The sequence below is a fragment of the Ranitomeya imitator genome, chromosome 9, assembly GCF_032444005.1.
Source record: "Ranitomeya imitator isolate aRanImi1 chromosome 9, aRanImi1.pri, whole genome shotgun sequence".
Lineage (NCBI taxonomy): Eukaryota > Metazoa > Chordata > Amphibia > Anura > Dendrobatidae > Ranitomeya > Ranitomeya imitator.
This window is the reverse complement of record NC_091290.1, coordinates 5813438-5835446: the sequence shown is the minus strand read 5'-3', so window position 1 is coordinate 5835446 and position 22009 is coordinate 5813438. Positions and strand designations below refer to the sequence as shown.

Sequence of the window (22009 nt, the reverse complement as noted above, 5' to 3'; positions counted from 1 at the left end):
CAGTGGTGTAATAATCTGCAGGATATATCACTATGTAACTGTCAGGAGGTGGAGGAGCGATGCTCTGCAGAGAGGTCAGCGGTGTAATAATCTGCAGGATATATCACTGTATCTGTCAGGAGGTGGAGGAGCGATGCTCTGCAGAGAGGTCAGTGGTGTAATAATCTGCAGGATATATCACTATGTATCTGTCAGGAGGTGGAGGAGCGATGCTCTGCAGAGAGTTCAGTGGTGTAATAATCTGCAGGATATATCACTATGTAACTGTCAGGAGGTGGAGGAGCGATGCTCTGCAGAGAGGTCAGCGGTGTAATAATCTGCAGGATGTATCACTGTGTATCTGTCAGGAGGTGGAGGAGCGATGCTCTGCAGAGAGGTCAGTGGTGTAATAATCTGCAGGATATATCACTATGTAACTGTCAGGAGGTGGAGGAGCGATGCTCTGCAGAGAGGTCAGTGGTGTAATAATCTGCAGGATATATCACTGTATGTCAGGAGGTGGAGGAGCGATGCTCTGCAGATTGTTAGATCAGTGGTGCAATAGTCTGCACGTCCCCCCTTGCATTATGGGTTACACCATGAGTATCGCACCCTCTTCAGAATTGAAGTGTCAGTGTATCCGCAGTGTAGAGTTTTGTGGTTCGGCGTCTGACCACCGAGAAATCAGAAAACGCCAAAAATACAGTTTGCTAACGCCAAGCGGGTCCTTGTGGTGGAAGAAACCTCGCAGCAAAGTATTCAGCTGGAAACGTCTGGATTTGTGAAAATATTCCTTGTTGACGGAGAGTTGTGGAGCGAAGTGTCCGCTGCGGAGCGTGTGTGGACGCTGGCGCCTGCTGCCCGGGGACCAGACCCTCATTTAAAGGGGAAGGTTGTGTGCCAGGAGCAGCCGCCCTACCGCTGCCGCCCTACCTCTGCCATCCTACCTCTGCCATCCCACCGCTGCCACCCCACCGCTGCTACCCCACCGCTGCCGCTCTACCGCTGCCTCCCTACCTCTGCCGCCCTACTTCTGCCATCCTACCTCTGCCACCCCACCGCTGCCACCCCACCGCTGCCGCCCTACCTCTGCCATCCTACCTCTGCTACCCCACCTCTGCCGCCCTACCTCTGCCGTCCCACCGCTGCCACCCCACTGCTGCTGCCTCACCACTGCTGTCCCACCGCTGCTACCCTACCTCTGCCGTCCCACCGCTGCCACCCCCACTGCTGCTGCCTCACCACTGCTGTCCCACCGCTGCTGCCCTACCTCTGCCGTCCCACCGCTACCACCCTACCACTGCCGTCCCACCGCTACCACCCTACCACTGCCATCCCACCGCTGCCACCCCACTGCTGCTGCCTCACCACTGCCGTCCCACCTCTGCCGCCCTACCGCTGCCGTCCCACCTCTGCCGCCCTACCGCTGCCGTCCCACCTCTGCCGCCCTACCGCTGCCGTCCCACCGATGCTGCCCTATCTCTGCCGTCCCACCTCTGCCGCCCTACCTCTGCCGTCCCACCGATGCTGCCCTACCTCTGCCGTCCCACCGCTGCCACCCCGCCACTGCCGCCCTACCACTGCCACCCCATCGCTGCCGTCCCACTGCTGCCGCCCTACCTCTGCCGTACCACCGCTGCTGCCCTACCACTGCCACCCTACCCATGCCACCCCACCGCTGCCGTCCTTTACTGCCACCCCACTGCTGCTGCCGCCCCATTGATCACCTGAAATACTCAGAGCTTTCTGATATAGGCATTAGCAACCATAGGAAGAATCAGGTCCCCAGCAGCACAGAGTGTTTCAGCATTTCAGGGCAGCAGTGAGCTGGTCCTATGGGAGGTCACAGAATAGTATAGGGGGCCGGGTTTCCAGCAGCACAGAGCGTTTCAGCAGTGAGCTGGTCCTATGGGAGGTCACAGAATAGTATAGGGGGCCGGGTTTCCAGCAGCACAGAGCGTTTCAGCAGTGAGCTGGCCCTATGGGAGGTCACAGAATAGTATAGGGGGCCGGGTTTCCAGCAGCACAGAGCGTTTCAGCAGTGAGCTGGTCCTATGGGAGGTCATAGAATAGTATAGGAGGCCGGGTTTCCAGCAGCACAGAGCGTTTCAGCAGTGAGCTGGCCCTATGGGAGGTCAAAGAATAGTATAGGGGGCCGGGTTTCCAGCAGCACAGAGCGTTTCAGCAGTGAGCTGGTCCTATGGGAGGTCACAGAATAGTATAGGGGGCCGGGTTTCCAGCAGCACAGAGCGTTTCAGCAGTGAGCTGGCCCTATGGGAGGTCACAGAATAGTATAGGGGGCCGGGTTTCCAGCAGCACAGAGCGTTTCAGCAGTGAGCTGGTCCTATGGGAGGTCACAGAATAGTATAGGAGGCCGGGTTTCCAGCAGCACAGAGCGTTTCAGCAGTGAGCTGGCCCTATGGGAGGTCACAGAATAGTATAGGGGGCCGGGTTTCCAGCAGCACAGAGCGTTTCAGCAGTGAGCTGGTCCTATGGGAGGTCACAGAATAGTATAGGGGGCCGGGTTTCCAGCAGCACAGAGCGTTTCAGCAGTGAGCTGGCCCTATGGGAGGTCACAGAATAGTATAGGGGGCCGGGTTTCCAGCAGCACAGAGCGTTTCAGCAGTGAGCTGGTCCTATGGGAGGTCACAGAATAGTATAGGGGGCCGGGTTTCCAGCAGCACAGAGCGTTTCAGCAGTGAGCTGGCCCTATGGGAGGTCACAGAATAGTATAGGGGGCCGGGTTTCCAGCAGCACAGAGCGTTTCAGCAGTGAGCTGGTCCTATGGGAGGTCACAGAATAGTATAGGGGGCCGGGTTTCCAGCAGCACAGAGCGTTTCAGCAGTGAGCTGGTCCTATGGGAGGTCACAGAATAGTATAGGGGGCCGGGTTTCCAGCAGCACAGAGCGTTTCAGCAGTGAGCTGGCCCTACGGGAGGTCATAGAATAGTATAGGGGGCCGGGTTTCCAGCAGCACAGAGCGTTTCAGCAGTGAGCTGGTCCTATGGGAGGTCACAGAATAGTATAGGGGGCCGGGTTTCCAGCAGCACAGAGCGTTTCAGCAGTGAGCTGGTCCTATGGGAGGTCACAGAATAGTATAGGGGGCCGGGTTTCCAGCAGCACAGAGCGTTTCAGCAGTGAGCTGGTCCTATGGAAGGTCACAGAATAGTATAGGGGGCCGGGTTTCCAGCAGCACAGAGCGTTTCAGCAGTGAGCTGGTCCTATGGGAGGTCACAGAATAGTATAGGGGGCCGGGTTTCCAGCAGCACAGAGCGTTTCAGCAGTGAGCTGGCCCTATGGGAGGTCACAGAATAGTATAGGGGGCCGGGTTTCCAGCAGCACAGAGCGTTTCAGCAGTGAGCTGGCCCTATGGGAGGTCACAGAATAGTATAGGGGGCCGGGTTTCCAGCAGCACAGAGCGTTTCAGCAGTGAGCTGGTCCTATGGGAGGTCACAGAATAGTATAGGGGGCCGGGTTTCCAGCAGCACAGAGCGTTTCAGCAGTGAGCTGGTCCTATGGGAGGTCACAGAATAGTATAGGGGGCCGGGTTTCCAGCAGCACAGAGCGTTTCAGCAGTGAGCTGGTCCTATGGGAGGTCACAGAATAGTATAGGGGGCCGGGTTTCCAGCAGCACAGAGCGTTTCAGCAGTGAGCTGGTCCTATGGGAGGTCACAGAATAGTATAGGGGGCCGGGTTTCCAGCAGCACAGAGCGTTTCAGCAGTGAGCTGGTCCTATGGGAGGTCACAGAATAGTATAGGGGGCCGGGTTTCCAGCAGCACAGAGCGTTTCAGCAGTGAGCTGGTCCTACGGGAGGTCACAGAATAGTATAGGGGGCCGGGTTTCCAGCAGCACAGAGCGTTTCAGCAGTGAGCTGGCCCTATGGGAGGTCAAAGAATAGTATAGGGGGCCGGGTTTCCAGCAGCACAGAGCGTTTCAGCAGTGAGCTGGTCCTATGGGAGGTCACAGAATAGTATAGGGGGCCGGGTTTCCAGCAGCACAGAGCGTTTCAGCAGTGAGCTGGTCCTATGGGAGGTCACAGAATAGTATAGGGGGCCGGGTTTCCAGCAGCACAGAGCGTTTCAGCAGTGAGCTGGTCCTATGGGAGGTCACAGAATAGTATAGGGGGCCGGGTTTCCAACAGCACAGAGCGTTTCAGCAGTGAGCTGGTCCTATGGGAGGTCACAGAATAGTATAGGGGGCCGGGTTTCCAGCAGCACAGAGCGTTTCAGCAGTGAGCTGGCCCTATGGGAGGTCACAGAATAGTATAGGGGGCCGGGTTTCCAGCAGCACAGAGCGTTTCAGCAGTGAGCTGGTCCTATGGGAGGTCACAGAATAGTATAGGGGGCCGGGTTTCCAGCAGCACAGAGCGTTTCAGCAGTGAGCTGGCCCTATGGGAGGTCACAGAATAGTATAGGGGGCCGGGTTTCCAGCAGCACAGAGCGTTTCAGCAGTGAGCTGGCCCTATGGGAGGTCACAGAATAGTATAGGGGGCCGGGTTTCCAGCAGCACAGAGCGTTTCAGCAGTGAGCTGGTCCTATGGGAGGTCACAGAATAGTATAGGAGGCCGGGTTTCCAGCAGCACAGAGCGTTTCAGCAGTGAGCTGGCCCTATGGGAGGTCACAGAATAGTATAGGGGGCCGGGTTTCCAGCAGCACAGAGCGTTTCAGCAGTGAGCTGGTCCTATGGGAGGTCACAGAATAGTATAGGGGGCCGGGTTTCCAGCAGCACAGAGCGTTTCAGCAGTGAGCTGGTCCTATGGGAGGTCACAGAATAGTATAGGGGGCCGGGTTTCCAGCAGCACAGAGCGTTTCAGCAGTGAGCTGGCCCTATGGGAGGTCACAGAATAGTATAGGGGGCCGGGTTTCCAGCAGCACAGAGCGTTTCAGCAGTGAGCTGGCCCTATGGGAGGTCACAGAATAGTATAGGGGGCCGGGTTTCCAGCAGCACAGAGCGTTTCAGCAGTGAGCTGGTCCTATGGGAGGTCACAGAATAGTATAGGGGGCCGGGTTTCCAGCAGCACAGAGCGTTTCAGCAGTGAGCTGGTCCTATGGGAGGTCACAGAATAGTATAGGGGGCCGGGTTTCCAGCAGCACAGAGCGTTTCAGCAGTGAGCTGGTCCTATGGGAGGTCACAGAATAGTATAGGGGGCCGGGTTTCCAGCAGCACAGAGCGTTTCAGCAGTGAGCTGGTCCTATGGGAGGTCACAGAATAGTATAGGGGGCCGGGTTTCCAGCAGCACAGAGCGTTTCAGCAGTGAGCTGGTCCTATGGGAGGTCACAGAATAGTATAGGGGGCCGGGTTTCCAGCAGCACAGAGCGTTTCAGCAGTGAGCTGGTCCTATGGGAGGTCACAGAATAGTATAGGGGGCCGGGTTTCCAGCAGCACAGAGCGTTTCAGCAGTGAGCTGGCCCTATGGGAGGTCACAGAATAGTATAGGGGGCCGGGTTTCCAGCAGCACAGAGCGTTTCAGCAGTGAGCTGGTCCTATGGGAGGTCACAGAATAGTATAGGGGGCCGGGTTTCCAGCAGCACAGAGCGTTTCAGCAGTGAGCTGGCCCTATGGGAGGTCACAGAATAGTATAGGGGGCCGGGTTTCCAGCAGCACAGAGCGTTTCAGCAGTGAGCTGGTCCTATGGGAGGTCATAGAATAGTATAGGGGGCCGGGTTTCCAGCAGCACAGAGCGTTTCAGCAGTGAGCTGGCTTAATCTTTTCCTTCCTTTCTCCTAGATGTGAATGAATGCAGCATCAATAACGGGGGCTGTGAACACGCGTGTGTGAATACAGCGGGGGATTATTACTGCCAGTGCCCCCCTCGCTTCAGGCTGCACTGGAACCGCAAGGATTGTGTGGGTAAGACCCCTCGGTGCCCGCAGACCCTCCGTCCCTCACCCTTGTCCTGTGTGTGATGTCACCTGCAGTGGTGACGGGGTGTTCACAGGATCGGGGGATTATTTCCAGAACACAGGAGATACTTCACCCCGTGACCTCCCTGCGCGCTGCACGGTCATGTGATTACTAACGCTGTCCTGCGTCCTTACTCACGCCGTGCTATCCGCCTGCAGTGCATGCTGGGAGTCACACGTACAGCGGGCGCTCTACCGCTGAGGACAGACCCCGCCAATCAACAGGTTAAACCTGCGAATTCCTGCGCGGACACAAGGTCACGTAGAAGAGGCGCCTATAGAAAACACGGATTTGTGCCGCTGCGACCATCCCAGGGAGCAACAAAGGCGGCACACAAAGTCCACGGGTTCAGCCAGGGACGGGCACAATGGGCGAGCGCTGCCCGCTGTCCGCTCACCATTGTTTCTGCATTATGGCTGCAAATCAAGTATGTCCATATTACTGAGCCCCGCTGTATCTTGTGACCCCCGGCCTCCACGGGCGAGACCACCGCGCCTAAGCCATCGAGCCCACGCACTTACGCACTTTACTGACACATCGACTGAATTGTGTTCTCATGTTTCCTGCAGCCGATCCCTGGAGGTAAGTGAAAAATAACGGACCGTTATAATAATAATAATGAGCTTTTATTTCTAGAGGTTTTTGTACTATTTTGTGACATTTTATATTTTAAGCTTTATTTTTTGTATATTTTATGTATAGTTTTATTATATTTGATTAAATGTTACACTTCTGACACATTCACACTATTACATGTATTTGTTTTCTTATTATTTCTATGCATTTATGTCACTCTGATGTTCGGGCATTTAGTGTCTATAGGTTCTTGTCTTCTTTTTATCTGATTTTGATGTCAGGCTTTTATTGTCACGTTTAGTTTTTCTAGTGAGATGTGATTTTTGTGCATTGTCCACATTTACTTGTTTTTTGACACTGACCCTGTGTGTCTCCTGGTGACGGGGGACGTTGGCTTCCCAGTGTTGTGCGTTCTCTATTCGGATCTCTGCTTTTATCTTGCTCAGAGGTGGAGAGCCCCATTTTGGACTCTGTGCCCCAAAAGGCCGTTCTGCAGTGTGTAAAGAATGGTGGAAGCGAGCGCTGCCTCATAGCCTGCCAGTCCCGCATCTATCACGTCCCTGGTAAGTGGCCGCTCCCATCCACATGACATGTCATCCAACAGCACCACAAGTCCCAGCCGCCTGGAGCACGTTAGTGATGGGACTGCTGTAGAGTCAGGTCTCCCGTCCTGATGGTAACGTACTGGTGTCCTCAGACAGTAAACACCGGCGGACATGGGAATCATAGTGGACCTATACGGCACGTCTGAATGTCGGGGTGTGTGTTACACCATGATGAGCTGCAGATTGATTAGAACGCAGCATGTCCACTCCATCGCCGCAAGGTAAATCACAGGGCCCTATGTATGGGGTGCGGAGATTCCGGATGTGTGCAATGAACACCGCGCATACAGAAGGAGGCAGAGCGGGCTTTCCACTCCGTCCAAAGCGCCGTCATTACGGACCATGGACACGCACACTAACTGCTCCAATGTAGCCGCTCGTTATGTTTCATCAACATTATATCGTATAACAAAGTATTCTACCTATAACTGTACTGTCACCGCATACATCACTTCTCCTGTATTATACCCCAGAGCTGCACTCGATATTCTGCTGGTGCAGTCACTGTGTACATACATTACATTACTGATCCTGAGTTACATTCTGTATTATACCCCAGAGCTGCACTCACTATTCTGCTGGTGCAGTCACTGTGTACATACAGTACATTACTGATCCTGAGTTACCTCCTGTATTATACTCCAGAGCTGCGCACACTATTCTGCTGGTGCAGTCACTGTGTACATACATTACTGATCCTGAGTTACATCCTGTATTATACTCCAGAGCTGCACTCACTATTCTGCTGGTGCAGTCACTGTGTACATACATTACTGATCCTGAGTTACCTCCTGTATTATACTCCAGAGCTGCACTCACTATTCTGCTGGTGCAGTCACTGTGTACATACATTACATTACTGATCCTGAGTTACCTCCTGTATTATACCCCAGAGCTGCACTCACTATTCTGCTGGTGCAGTCACTGTGCTCATACATTACATTACTGATCCTGAGTTACATCGTGTATTATACCCCAGAGCTGCGCTCACTATTCTGCTGGTGCAGTCACTGTGTACATACATTACATTACTGATCCTGAGTTACCTCCTGTATTATACCCCAGAGCTGCACTCACTATTCTGCTGGTGCAGTCACTGTGCTCATACATTACATTACTGATCCTGAGTTACCTCCTGTAGTATCCTCCAGAGCTGCACTCACTATTCTGCTGGTGCAGTCACTGTGTACATACATTACATTACTGATCCTGAGTTACCTCCTGTATTATACTCCAGAGCTGCACTCACTATTCTGCTGGTGCAGTCACTGTGTACATACATTACATTACTGATCCTGAGTTACCTCCTGTATTATACTCCAGAGCTGCACTCACTATTCTGCTGCTGCAGTCACTGTGTACATACATTACATTACTGATCCTGATTTACCTCCTGTATTATACCCCCGAGCTGCACTCACTATTCTGCTGGTGCAGTCACTGTGTACATACATTACATTACTGATCCTGAGTTACCTCCTGTATTATCCTCCAGAGCTGCACTCACTATTCTGCTGGTGCAGTCACTGTGTACTTACATTACATTACTGATCCTGAGTTACCTCCTGTATTATGCTCCAGAGCTGCACTCACTCTGCACATACATTACATTACTAATCCGGAGTTACATCCTGTATTATACTCCAGAGCTGCACTCACTATTCTGCTGGTGCAGTCACTGTGTACATACATTACATTACTCATCCGGAGTTACCTCCTGTATTATACCCCAGAGCTGCACTCACTATTCTGCTGGTGCAGTCACTGTGTACATACATTACATTACTGATCCTGAGTTACATCCTGTATTATACCCCAGAGCTGCACTCACTATTCTGCTGGTGCAGTCACTGTGTACATACATTACATTACTGATCCTGAGTTATATCCTGTATTATACTCCAGAGCTGCACTCACTATTCTGCTGGTGCAGTCACTGTGTACATACATTACATTACTGATCCTGAGTTATATCCTGTATTATACTCCAGAGCTGCACTCAATATTCTGCTGTTGCAGTCACTGTGTACATACATTACATTACTGATCCTGAGTTATATCCTGTATTATACTCCAGAGCTGCACTCACTATTCTGCTGGTGCAGTCACTGTGTAGATACATTACATTACTGATCCTGAGTTACCTCCTGTATTATACTCCAGAGCTGCACTCACTATTCTGCTGGTGCAGTCATTGTGTACATACATTACATTACTGATCCTGAGTTACATCCTGTATTATACCCCAGAGCTGCACTCACTATTCTGCTGGTGCAGTCACTGTGTACATACATTACATTACTGATCCTGAGTTACATCCTGTATTATACCCAGAGCTGCACTCACTATTCTGATGGTGCAGTCACTGTGTATATACATAACTGATCCTGAGTTACATCCTGTATTATACCCCAGAGCTGCACTCACTATTCTGCTGGTGCAGTCACTGTGTACATACATTACATTACTCATCCGGAGTTACCTCCTGTATTATACCCCAGAGCTGCACTCACTATTCTGCTGGTGCAGTCACTGTGTACATACATTACATTACTGATCCTGAGTTACATCCTGTATTATACCCCAGAGCTGCACTCACTATTCTGCTGGTGCAGTCACTGTGTACATACATTACATTACTGATCCTGAGTTATATCCTGTATTATACTCCAGAGCTGCACTCACTATTCTGCTGGTGCAGTCACTGTGTACATACATTACATTACTGATCCTGAGTTACATCCTGTATTATACCCCAGAGCTGCACTCACTATTCTGCTGGTGCAGTCACTGTGTACATACATTACATTACTGATCCTGAGTTACATCCTGTATTATACCCAGAGCTGCACTCACTATTCTGCTGGTGCAGTCACTGTGTATATACATAACTGATCCTGAGTTACATCCTGTATTATACCCCAGAGCTGCACTCACTATTCTGCTGGTGCAGTCACTGTGTACATACATTACATTACTGATCCGGAGTTACCTCCTGTATTATACCCCAGAGCTGCACTCACTATTCTGCTGGTGCAGTCACTGTGTACATACATTACATTACTGATCCTGAGTTACATCCTGTATTATACCCCAGAGCTGCACTCACTATTCTGCTGGTGCAGTCACTATGTACATACATTACATTACTGATCCGGAGTTACATCCTGTATTATACTCCAGAGCTGCACTCACTATTCTGCTGGTGCAGTCACTGTGTACATACATTACATTACTGATCCTGAGTTACATCCTGTATTATACCCCAGAGCTGCACTCACTATTCTGCTGGTGCAGTCACTATGTACATACATTACATTACTGATCCGGAGTTACCTCCTGTATTATACCCCAGAGCTGCACTCACCCCATTGGTTGTATTTTTGCACTATGACGATGAATATTCCTTTTCTTCCTCGTTAGGTCTGCAGGATTCTTACATAATCACTTGTGGCAAAGGGAGAAGCCCCAGGAGCAATGAATCGCTCAGTTCAGGTACCCGGACGCCGTCGTTACTTTGTGGAATCTATTTGTGTATATTTATATCCAGATGCTTCCTCTCCTCAGAATAGAGGGCTGCGGCTCCAAACACAAAAAATGACAAAATCTGGTGATTCTGGTAGGATCATCTGACCACCGAATGCGTGATGATGTCCGGAAAAGAAGGATCAGGCATGAGTGTCTGGAGGAGGAGGACAGAGGGGTCTGGAGGAGGACAGCGTGGTCTGGAGGAGAACGAGGACAGAGGGGTCTGGAGAGGAGGACAGAGGGGTCTGGAGAAGGAGGAGGACAGCTTGGTCTGGATGAGGAGGACAGCGTGGTCTGGATGAGGAGGACAGCATCGTCTGGATGAGGAGGACATTGTGGTCGGGAGGAGGAGGAGGACAGTGGGGTCTGGAGGTGGAGGACAGCGTGGTCTGGAGGTGGAGGACAGCGTGGTCTGGAGGAGGAGGACAGCGTGGTCTGGAGGAGGACAGCGTGGTCTGGAGGTGGAGGAGGACAGCGTGGTCTGGAGGTGGAGGAGGACAGCGTGGTCTGGAGGTGGAGGAGGACAGCGTGGTCTGGAGGTGGAGGAGGACAGCGGGGTCTGGAGGAGGAGGACAGCTGGGTCTGGAGGAGGAGGACAGCGTGGTCTGGAGGAGGACAGCGTGGTCTGGAGGAGGACAGCGTGGTCTGGAGGTGGAGGACAGCTGGGTCTGGAGGTGGAGGACAGCTGGGTCTGGAGGAGGAGGACAGTGGGGTCTGGAGGTGGACAGCGGGGTCTTTGCAGAGTTCTGCTCCCCTCACCCTGTTCAGGACACTGCGGAGGGCCCGGGCTCAGTGGGCCGCACTTGTCTGACCATTGAGGAGGGGGCTGGTCTCTTTTTTGTGCTGTTCGGGACGCTGGTTTCCTGCAGATCATTTCTGGGAGATCTAGAATCTCCTCTTCTGTTAATCTCAGATCTGTCGGTTTGATCACTGAGCCGGGATCCAGCCGTCACCTGAAGCCTCGCACAGGACACGGCAGGACGGAGACCCCAGGCCGCGGCAGCAGACACAATAATGTCACATACAGTCCGGGCCGGGTGGGATCGACAGCCCCTCTGATATCATCTGGCCGGGAAATCAGCAGAAACTACGGGGAAGAAGAATCCGGAGTATTGACGCTCGGAGTGCTGACGCTCGGAGTGCTGACGCTCGGAGTAGTGACGCTCGGAGTAGTGACGCTCGGAGTAGTGACGTTCGGAGTAGTGACGCTGGGAGTAGTGACGCTGGGAGTAGTGACGCTGGGAGTAGTGACGCTGGGAGTAGTGACGCTGGGAGTGCTGACGCTGGGAGTAGTGATGCTGGGAGTAGTGACGCTCGGAGTAGTGACGCTCGGAGTATTGACGCTGGGAGTAGTGACGTTCGGAGTAGTGACGCTGGGGGTAGTGACGTTCGGAGTAGTGACGCTGGGAGTAGTGACGCTGGGAGTAGTGACGCTGGGGGTAGTGACGTTCGGAGTACTGACGCTCGGAGTAGTGACGCTGGGAGTAGTGACGCTGGGAGTAGTGACGCTCGGAGTAGTGACGTTCGGAGTAGTGACGCTGGGAGTAGTGACGCTGGGAGTAGTGACGCTGGGAGTAGTGACGCTGGGAGTAGTGACGTTCGGAGTAGTGACGCTGGGAGTAGTGACGCTGGGAGTAGTGACGCTGGGAGTAGTGACGCTGGGAGTAGTGACGTTCGGAGTAGTGACGCTGGGAGTAGTGACGCTGGGAGTAGTGACGCTGGGAGTAGTGACGCTGGGAGTAGTGACGTTCGGAGTAGTGACGCTGGGAGTAGTGACGCTCGGAGTAGTGACGCTGGGAGTAGTGACGCTCGGAGTAGTGACGCTCGGAGTGCTGACGCTCGGAGTATTGACGCTCGGAGTATTGACGCTGGGAGTAGTGACGCTGGGAGTAGTGACGCTGGGAGTAGTGACGCTGGGAGTAGTGACGCTGGGAGTAGTGACGCTGGGAGTAGTGACGTTCGGAGTAGTGACGCTGGGAGTAGTGACGCTGGGAGTAGTGACGCTGGGAGTAGTGACGCTGGGAGTAGTGACGCTGGGAGTAGTGACGTTCGGAGTAGTGACGCTGGGAGTAGTGACGCTGGGAGTAGTGACGCTGGGAGTAGTGACGCTGGGAGTAGTGACGCTGGGAGTAGTGACGCTGGGAGTAGTGACGCTGGGAGTAGTGACGCTGGGAGTAGTGACGCTCGGAGTGCTGACGCTCGGAGTATTGACGCTCGGAGTATTGACGCTGGGAGTAGTGACGCTCGGAGTATTGACGCTGGGAGTAGTGACGCTGGGAGTAGTGACGCTGGGAGTAGTGACGCTGGGAGTAGTGACGCTGGGAGTAGTGACGTTCGGAGTAGTGACGCTGGGAGTAGTGACGCTGGGAGTAGTGACGCTGGGAGTAGTGACGCTGGGAGTATTGACGCTGGGAGTAGTGACGCTGGGAGTAGTGACGCTGGGAGTAGTGACGCTGGGAGTATTGACGCTCGGAGTATTGACGCTGGGAGTATTGACGCTGGGAGTATTGACGCTGGGAGTATTGACGCTGGGAGTAGTGACGCTGGGAGTAGTGACGCTGGGAGTAGTGACGCTGGGAGTAGTGACGCTGGGAGTAGTGACGCTCGGAGTATTGACGCTGGGAGTAGTGACGCTGGGAGTATTGACGCTGGGAGTATTGACGCTGGGAGTATTGACGCTGGGAGTAGTGACGCTGGGAGTATTGACGCTCGGAGTATTGACGCTCGGAGTAGTGACGCTGGGAGTAGTGACGCTGGGAGTAGTGACGCTCGGAGTATTGACGCTGGGAGTAGTGACGCTGGGAGTAGTGACGCTGGGAGTAGTGACGCTGGGAGTAGTGACGTTCGGAGTAGTGACGCTGGGAGTAGTGACGCTGGGAGTAGTGACGCTGGGAGTAGTGACGCTGGGAGTAGTGACACTCGGAGTATTGACGCTGGGAGTATTGACGCTGGGAGTATTGACGCTGGGAGTATTGACGCTGGGAGTATTGACGCTGGGAGTAGTGACGCTGGGAGTAGTGACGCTGGGAGTATTGACGCTCGGAGTATTGACGCTCGGAGTAGTGACGCTGGGAGTAGTGACGCTGGGAGTATTGACGCTGGGAGTATTGACGCTGGGAGTAGTGACGCTGGGAGTATTGACGCTGGGAGTATTGACGCTGGGAGTAGTGACGCTGGGAGTATTGACGCTCGGAGTATTGACGCTCGGAGTAGTGACGCTGGGAGTAGTGACGCTGGGAGTAGTGACGCTGGGAGTAGTGACGCTGGGAGTAGTGACGCTGGGAGTAGTGACGCTAGGAGTAGTGACGCTGGGAGTAGTGACGCTGGGAGTAGTGACGCTGGGAGTAGTGACGCTCGGAGTGCTGACGCTCGGAGTATTGACGCTCGGAGTCTGCGCCGCCGTCAGTCTCCTTCCCCGCTGGTGGCAGATTGTCGGGATTTGCGCGTTTATTTATGGAGATTTTGGGAGAATTTTTCGCTCGCTGAAGAGTTTTTGGAAAGTTTTTCTTTTTCCTGGAATGTTTTTTGCAGCCCTGTGATTGGCCGGAGCTTAATTTGGGGTATTTTCCAGCAAGGTGGGATGAATAGAAGGCGTCTGTCAGGTGATGTTCCAGCATTTATTGATGAGTACAAGCTCCAAAGCCCAAGATTTCCTTTCCTCTCGTAGATGTGGTGCGGAGCAGCGTCACCTTGAAGCTGAATGACGGCGCGTGCCGGGTGAAGAAGACGGAGCTGCAGCAGGGCTCGGCTCTGCAGAGACTGGCAGGTACCGACGCGCCCGGAGCGCTGCTCTGCAGCCAGTGTCTGCGAAAGCTGCATGACCACCAATATGGCCGTTACTACAGGACCCGGGGTCCGGCTCTAGAAAAGCTGGGTACATGACCCTGAACAGCAGGAGTGGGGGGTGCACTTGTCATCTAGTGAATTAGAACCCAGCGTAATGGCTGAGGAGGCCGGAGTTATATCACTCGTCTTATTACAGCGTTACATCGTTATTATATGGGACTACAGGATGAGTGGCAGGAATTGTACCGCTGACCCTGTTATATGCACATATCTCCAGAGCGGAGACCCTTCTATATGTGACTGATATCAGCCCCTCTTATAACGCTCCAGTACTGATATAACCTCCAGACATTACACCATATGTGACTGATATCAGCCCCTCTTATAACGCTCCAGTACTGATATATCCTCCAGACATTACACCATATGTGACTGATATCTGCCCCTCTTATAATGCTCCAGTACTGATATAACCCCCAGACATTACTCCACATGTGACTGATATCAGCCTCTTATAACGCTCCAGTACTGATATAACCCCCAGACATTACACCATATGTGACTGATATCAGCCCCTCTTATAACGCTCCAGTACTGATATAACCTCCAGACATTACACCATATGTGACTGATATCAGCCCCTCTTATAACGCTCCAGTACTGATATAACCCCCAGACATTACACCATATGTGACTGATATCAGCCCCTCTTATAACGCTCCAGTACTGATATAACCCCCAGACATTACACCATATGTGACTGATATCAGCCCCTCTTATAACGCTCCAGTACTGATATAACCCCCAGACATTACACCATATGTGACTGATATCAGCCCCTCTTATAACGCTCCAGTACTGATATAACCTCCAGACATTACACCATATGTGACTGATAACAGCCCCTCTTATAACGCTCCAGTACTGATATATCCTCCAGACATTACACCATATGTGACTGATATCAGCCCCTCTTATAACGCTCCAGTACTGATATAACCTCCAGACATTACACCATATGTGACTGATAACAGCCCCTCTTATAACGCTCCAGTACTGATATATCCTCCAGACATTACACCGTATGTGACTGATATCAGCCCCTCTTATAACGCTCCAGTACTGATATAACCCCCAGACATTACACCATATGTGACTGATATCAGCCCCTCTTATAATGCTCCAGTACTGATATAACCCCCAGACATTACATCATATGTGACTGATATCAGCCCCTCTTATAACGCTCCAGTACTGATATAACCCCAGACATTACACCATATGTGACTGATATCAGCCCCTCTTATAACGCTCCAGTACTGATATAACCTCCAGACATTACACCATATGTGACTGATATCAGCCCCTCTTATAACGCTCCAGTACTGATATATCCTCCAGACATTACACCATATGTGACTGATATCAGCCCCTCTTATAATGCTCCAGTACTGATATAACCCCCAGACATTACATCATATGTGACTGATATCAGCCCCTCTTATAACGCTCCAGTACTGATATAACCCCAGACATTACACCATATGTGACTGATATCAGCCCCTCTTATAACGCTCCAGTACTGATATAACCCCAGACATTACACCATATGTGACTGATATCAGCCTCTTATAACGCTCCAGTACTGATATAACCTCCAGACATTACACCATATGTGACTGATATCAGCCTCTTATAACGCTCCAGTACTGATATAACCCCCAGACATTACACCATATGTGACTGATATCAGCCTCTTATAACGCTCCAGTACTGATATAACCCCCAGACATTACACCATATGTGACTGATATCAGCCCCTCTTATAACGCTCCAGTACTGATATAACCCCCAGACATTACACCATATGTGACTGATATCAGCCTCTTATAACGCTCCAGTACTGATATAGCCCCCAGACATTACACCGTATGTGACTGATATCAGCCCCTCTTATAACGCTCCAGTACTGATATAACCCCAGACATTACACCATATGTGACTGATATCAGCCCCTCTTATAACGCTCCAGTACTGATATAACCCCAGACATTACACCATATGTGACTGATATCAGCCCCTCTTATAACGCTCCAGTACTGATATAACCCCAGACATTACACCATATGTGACTGATATCAGCCCCTCTTATAACGCTCCAGTACTGATATAACCCCAGACATTACACCATATGTGACTGATATCAGCCTCTTATAACGCTCCAGTACTGATATAACCCCAGACATTACACCATATGTGACTGATATCAGCCTCTTATAACGCTCCAGTACTGATATAACCTCCAGACATTACACCATATGTGACTGATATCAGCCCCTCTTATAACGCTCCAGTACTGATATAACCCCCAGACATTACACCATATGTGACTGATATCAGCCCCTCATATAACGCTCCAGTACTGATATAACCTCCAGATATTACACCATATGTGACTGATATCAGCCCCTCTTATAACGCTCCAGTACTGATATAACCTCCAGATATTACACCATATGTGACTGATATCAGCCCCTCTTATAACGCTCCAGTACTGATATAACCCCCAGACATTACACCATATGTGACTGATATCAGCCCCTCTTATAACGCTCCAGTACTGATATAACCTCCAGACATTACACCACATGTGACTGATATCAGCCTCTTATAACGCTCCAGTACTGATATAACCTCCAGACATTACACCATATGTGACTGATATCAGCCCCTCTTATAACGCTCCAGTACTGATATAACCTCCAGACATTACACCATATGTGACTGATATCAGCCCCTCTTATAATGCTCCAGTACTGATATAACCCCCAGACATTACACCATATGTGACTGATATCAGCCCCTCTTATAATGCTCCAGTACTGATATAACCTCCAGACATTACACCACATGTGACTGATATCAGCCTCTTATAACGCTCCAGTACTGATATAACCTCCAGACATTACACCATATGTGACTGATATCAGCCCCTCTTATAACGCTCCAGTACTGATATAACCTCCAGACATTACACCATATGTGACTGATATCAGCCCCTCTTATAATGCTCCAGTACTGATATAACCCCCAGACATTACACCATATGTGACTGATATCAGCCCCTCTTATAACGCTCCAGTACTGATATAACCTCCAGACATTACACCACATGTGACTGATATCAGCCCCTCTTATAACGCTCCAGTACTGATATAACCTCCAGACATTACACCATATGTGACTGATATCAGCCCCTCTTATAACGCTCCAGTACTGATATAACCTCCAGACATTACATCATATGTGACTGATATCAGCCCCTCTTATAACGCTCCAGTACTGATATAACCCCCAGACATTACACCATATGTGACTGATATCAGCCCCTCTTATAACGCTCCAGTACTGATATAACCTCCAGACATTACACCATATGTGAGTGATATCAGCCCCTCTTATAATGCTCCAGTACTGATATAACCCCCAGACATTACACCATATGTGACTGATATCAGCCCCTCTTATAATGCTCCAGTACTGATATAACCTCCAGACATTACACCACATGTGACTGATATCAGCCTCTTATAACGCTCCAGTACTGATATAACCTCCAGACATTACACCATATGTGACTGATATCAGCCCCTCTTATAACGCTCCAGTACTGATATAACCTCCAGACATTACACCATATGTGACTGATATCAGCCCCTCTTATAATGCTCCAGTACTGATATAACCCCCAGACATTACACCATATGTGACTGATATCAGCCCCTCTTATAACGCTCCAGTACTGATATAACCTCCAGACATTACACCACATGTGACTGATATCAGCCCCTCTTATAACGCTCCAGTACTGATATAACCTCCAGACATTACACCATATGTGACTGATATCAGCCCCTCTTATAACGCTCCAGTACTGATATAACCTCCAGACATTACATCATATGTGACTGATATCAGCCCCTCTTATAACGCTCCAGTACTGATATAACCCCCAGACATTACACCATATGTGACTGATATCAGCCCCTCTTATAACGCTCCAGTACTGATATAACCTCCAGACATTACACCATATGTGACTGATATCAGCCCCTCTTATAACGCTCCAATACTGATATAGCCCCCAGATGTTACACCATATGTGACTGATTTCAGCCTCTTATAACGCTCCAGTACTGATATAACCTCCAGACATTACACCATATGTGACTGATATCAGCCCCTCTTATAACGCTCCAGTACTGATATAACCTCCAGACATTTCACCATATGTGACTGATATCAGCCCCTCTTATAACGCTCCAGTACTGATATAACCTCCAGATATTACACCATATGTGACTGATATCAGCCCCTCTTATAACGCTCCAGTACTGATATAACCTCCAGACATTACATCATATGTGACTGATATCAGCCCCTCTTATAACGCTCCAGTACTGATATAACCCCCAGACATTACACCATATGTGACTGATATCAGCCCCTCTTATAACGCTCCAGTACTGATATATCCCCCAGACATTACATCATATGTGACTGATATCAGCCCCTCTTATAACGCTCCAGTACTGATATAACCTCCAGACATTACACCATATGTGAGTGATATCAGCCCCTCTTATAACGCTCCAGTACTGATATAACCCTCAGACATTACACCATATGTGACTGATATCAGCCCCTCTTATAACGCTCCAGTACTGATATAACCCCAGACATTACACCATATGTGACTGATATCAGCCCCTCTTATTACGCTCCAGTACTGATATAACCCCAGACATTACACCATATATGACTGATATCAGCCCCTCTTATAACGCTCCAGTACTGATATAACCCCAGACATTACACCATATGTGACTGATATCAGCCTCTTATAACGCTCCAGTACTGATATAACCTCCAGACATTACACCATATGTGACTGATATCAGCCCGTTATAACGCTCCAGTACTGATATAACCCCAGACATTACACCATGTGACTGATATCAGCCCCTCTTATAACGCTCCAGTACTGATATAACCCCCAGACATTACACCATATGTGACTGATATCAGCCCCTCTTATAACGCTCCAGTACTGATATAACCCCCAGACATTACACCATATGTGACTGATATCAGCCCCTCTTATAACGCTCCAGTACTGATATAACCTCCAGACATTACAGCGTATGTGACTGATATCAGCCTCTTATAACGCTCCAGTACTGATATAACCTCCAGACATTACACCATATGTGACTGATATCAGCCCCTCTTATAACGCTCCAGTACTGATATAACCCCCAGACATTACACCATATGTGACTGATATCAGCCCCTCTTATAACGCTCCAGTACTGATATAACCTCCAGACATTACACCATATGTGACTGATATCAGCCCCTCTTATAACGCTCCAGTACTGATATAACCCCCAGATATTACACCATATGTGACTGATACCAGCCCCTCTTATAACGCTCCAGTACTGATATAACCTCCAGACATTACACCACATGTGACTGATATCAGCCTCTTATAACGCTCCAGTACTGATATAACCTCCAGACATTACACCATATGTGACTGATATCAGCCCCTCTTATAACGCTCCAGTACTGATATAACCTCCAGACATTACATCATATGTGACTGATATCAGCCTCTCTTATAACGCTCCAGTACTGATATAACCTCCAGACATTACACCATATGTGACTGATATCAGCCCCTTATAACGCTCCAGTACTGATATAACCTCCAGACATTACACCATATGTGACTGATATCAGCCCCTCTTATAACGCTCCAGTACTGATATAACCCCCAGATATTACACCATATGTGACTGATATCAGCCCCTCTTATAACGCTCCAGTACTGATATAACCCCCAGACATTACATCATATGTGACTGATATCAGCCCCTCTTATAACGCTCCAGTACTGATATAACCTCCAGACATTACACCATATGTGACTGATATCAGCCTCTTATAACGCTCCAGTACTGATATAACCCCCAGACATTACACCATATGTGACTGATATCAGCCCCTCTTATAACGCTCCAGTACTGATATAACCTCCAGACATTACACCATATGTGACTGATATCAGCCCCTCTTATAACGCTCCAGTACTGATATAACCCCCAGATATTACACCATATGTGACTGATATCAGCCCCTCTTATAACGCTCCAGTACTGATATAACCCCCAGACATTACACCATATGTGACTGATATCAGCCCCTCTTATAACGCTCCAGTACTGATATAACCTCCAGACATTACACCATATGTGACTGATATCAGCCCCTCTTATAACGCTCCAGTACTGATATAACCTCCAGACATTACACCATATGTGACTGATATCAGCCTCTTATAACGCTCCAGTACTGATATAACCCCCAGACATTACACCATATGTGACTGATATCAGCCCCTCTTATAACGCTCCAGTACTGATATAACCTCCAGACATTACACCATATGTGACTGATATCAGCCCCTCTTATAACGCTCCAGTACTGATATAACCCCCAGATATTACACCATATGTGACTGATATCAGCCCCTCTTATAACGCTCCAGTACTGATATAACCCCCAGACATTACACCATATGTGACTGATATCAGCCCCTCTTATAACGCTCCAGTACTGATATAACCCCCAGACATTACACCATATGTGACTGATATCAGCCCCTCTTATAACTCTCCAGTACTGATATAACCCCCAGATATTACACCATATGTGACTGATATCAGCCCCTCTTATAACGCTCCAGTACTGATATAACCCCCAGACATTACACCATATGTGACTGATATCAGCCCCTCTTATAACGCTCCAGTACTGATATAACCTCCAGACATTACACCATATGTGACTGATATCAGCCCGTTATAACGCTCCAGTACTGATATAACCCCAGACATTACACCATGTGACTGATATCAGCCCCTCTTATAACGCTCCAGTACTGATATAACCCCCAGACATTACACCATATGTGACTGATATCAGCCTCTTATAACGCTCCAGTACTGATATAACCCCCAGATATTACACCATATGTGACTGATATCAGCCCCTCTTGTAACGCTCCAGTACTGATATAACCCCCAGACATTACACCATATGTGACTGATATCAGCCCCTCTTATAACGCTCCAGTACTGATATAACCTCCAGACATTACACCATATGTGACTGATATCAGCCCCTCTTATAACGCTCCAGTACTGATATAACCCCCAGACATTACACCATATGTGACTGATATCCGCCTCTTATAACGCTCCAGTACTGATATAACCCCCAGACATTACATCATATGTGACTGATGTCAGCCCCTCTTATAACGCTCCAGTACTGATATAACCCCAGACATTACACCATATGTGACTGATATCAGCCCCTCTTATAACGCTCCAGTACTGATATAACCTCCAGATATTACACCATATGTGACTGATATCAGCCCCTCTTATAACGCTCCAGTACTGATATAACCCCCAGACATTACACCATATGTGACTGATATCAGCCCCTCTTATAATGCTCCAGTACTGATATAACCTCCAGACATTACACCACATGTG

At 49.8% G+C, this 22009-nt stretch overlaps 1 protein-coding gene across 4 annotated transcripts in view; it reads left to right on the top strand.

Annotated features, from left to right (window-relative positions):
• Positions 1–22009, top strand: part of SCUBE2 (signal peptide, CUB domain and EGF like domain containing 2) — a 127632-nt gene that overhangs the window by 64502 nt on the left and 41121 nt on the right. For 3 of the 4 annotated variants that reach the window (XM_069740098.1, XM_069740099.1, XM_069740097.1), the window contains exons 11-14: positions 5707–5829; positions 6906–7022; positions 10488–10559; positions 14260–14358. In XM_069740098.1, the coding sequence (XP_069596199.1) occupies positions 5707–5829; positions 6906–7022; positions 10488–10559; positions 14260–14358 (411 nt within the window). The remainder of the gene's footprint in view (positions 1–5706; positions 5830–6905; positions 7023–10487; positions 10560–14259; positions 14359–22009) is intronic. The other variant, XM_069740100.1, reaches the window with a different exon arrangement.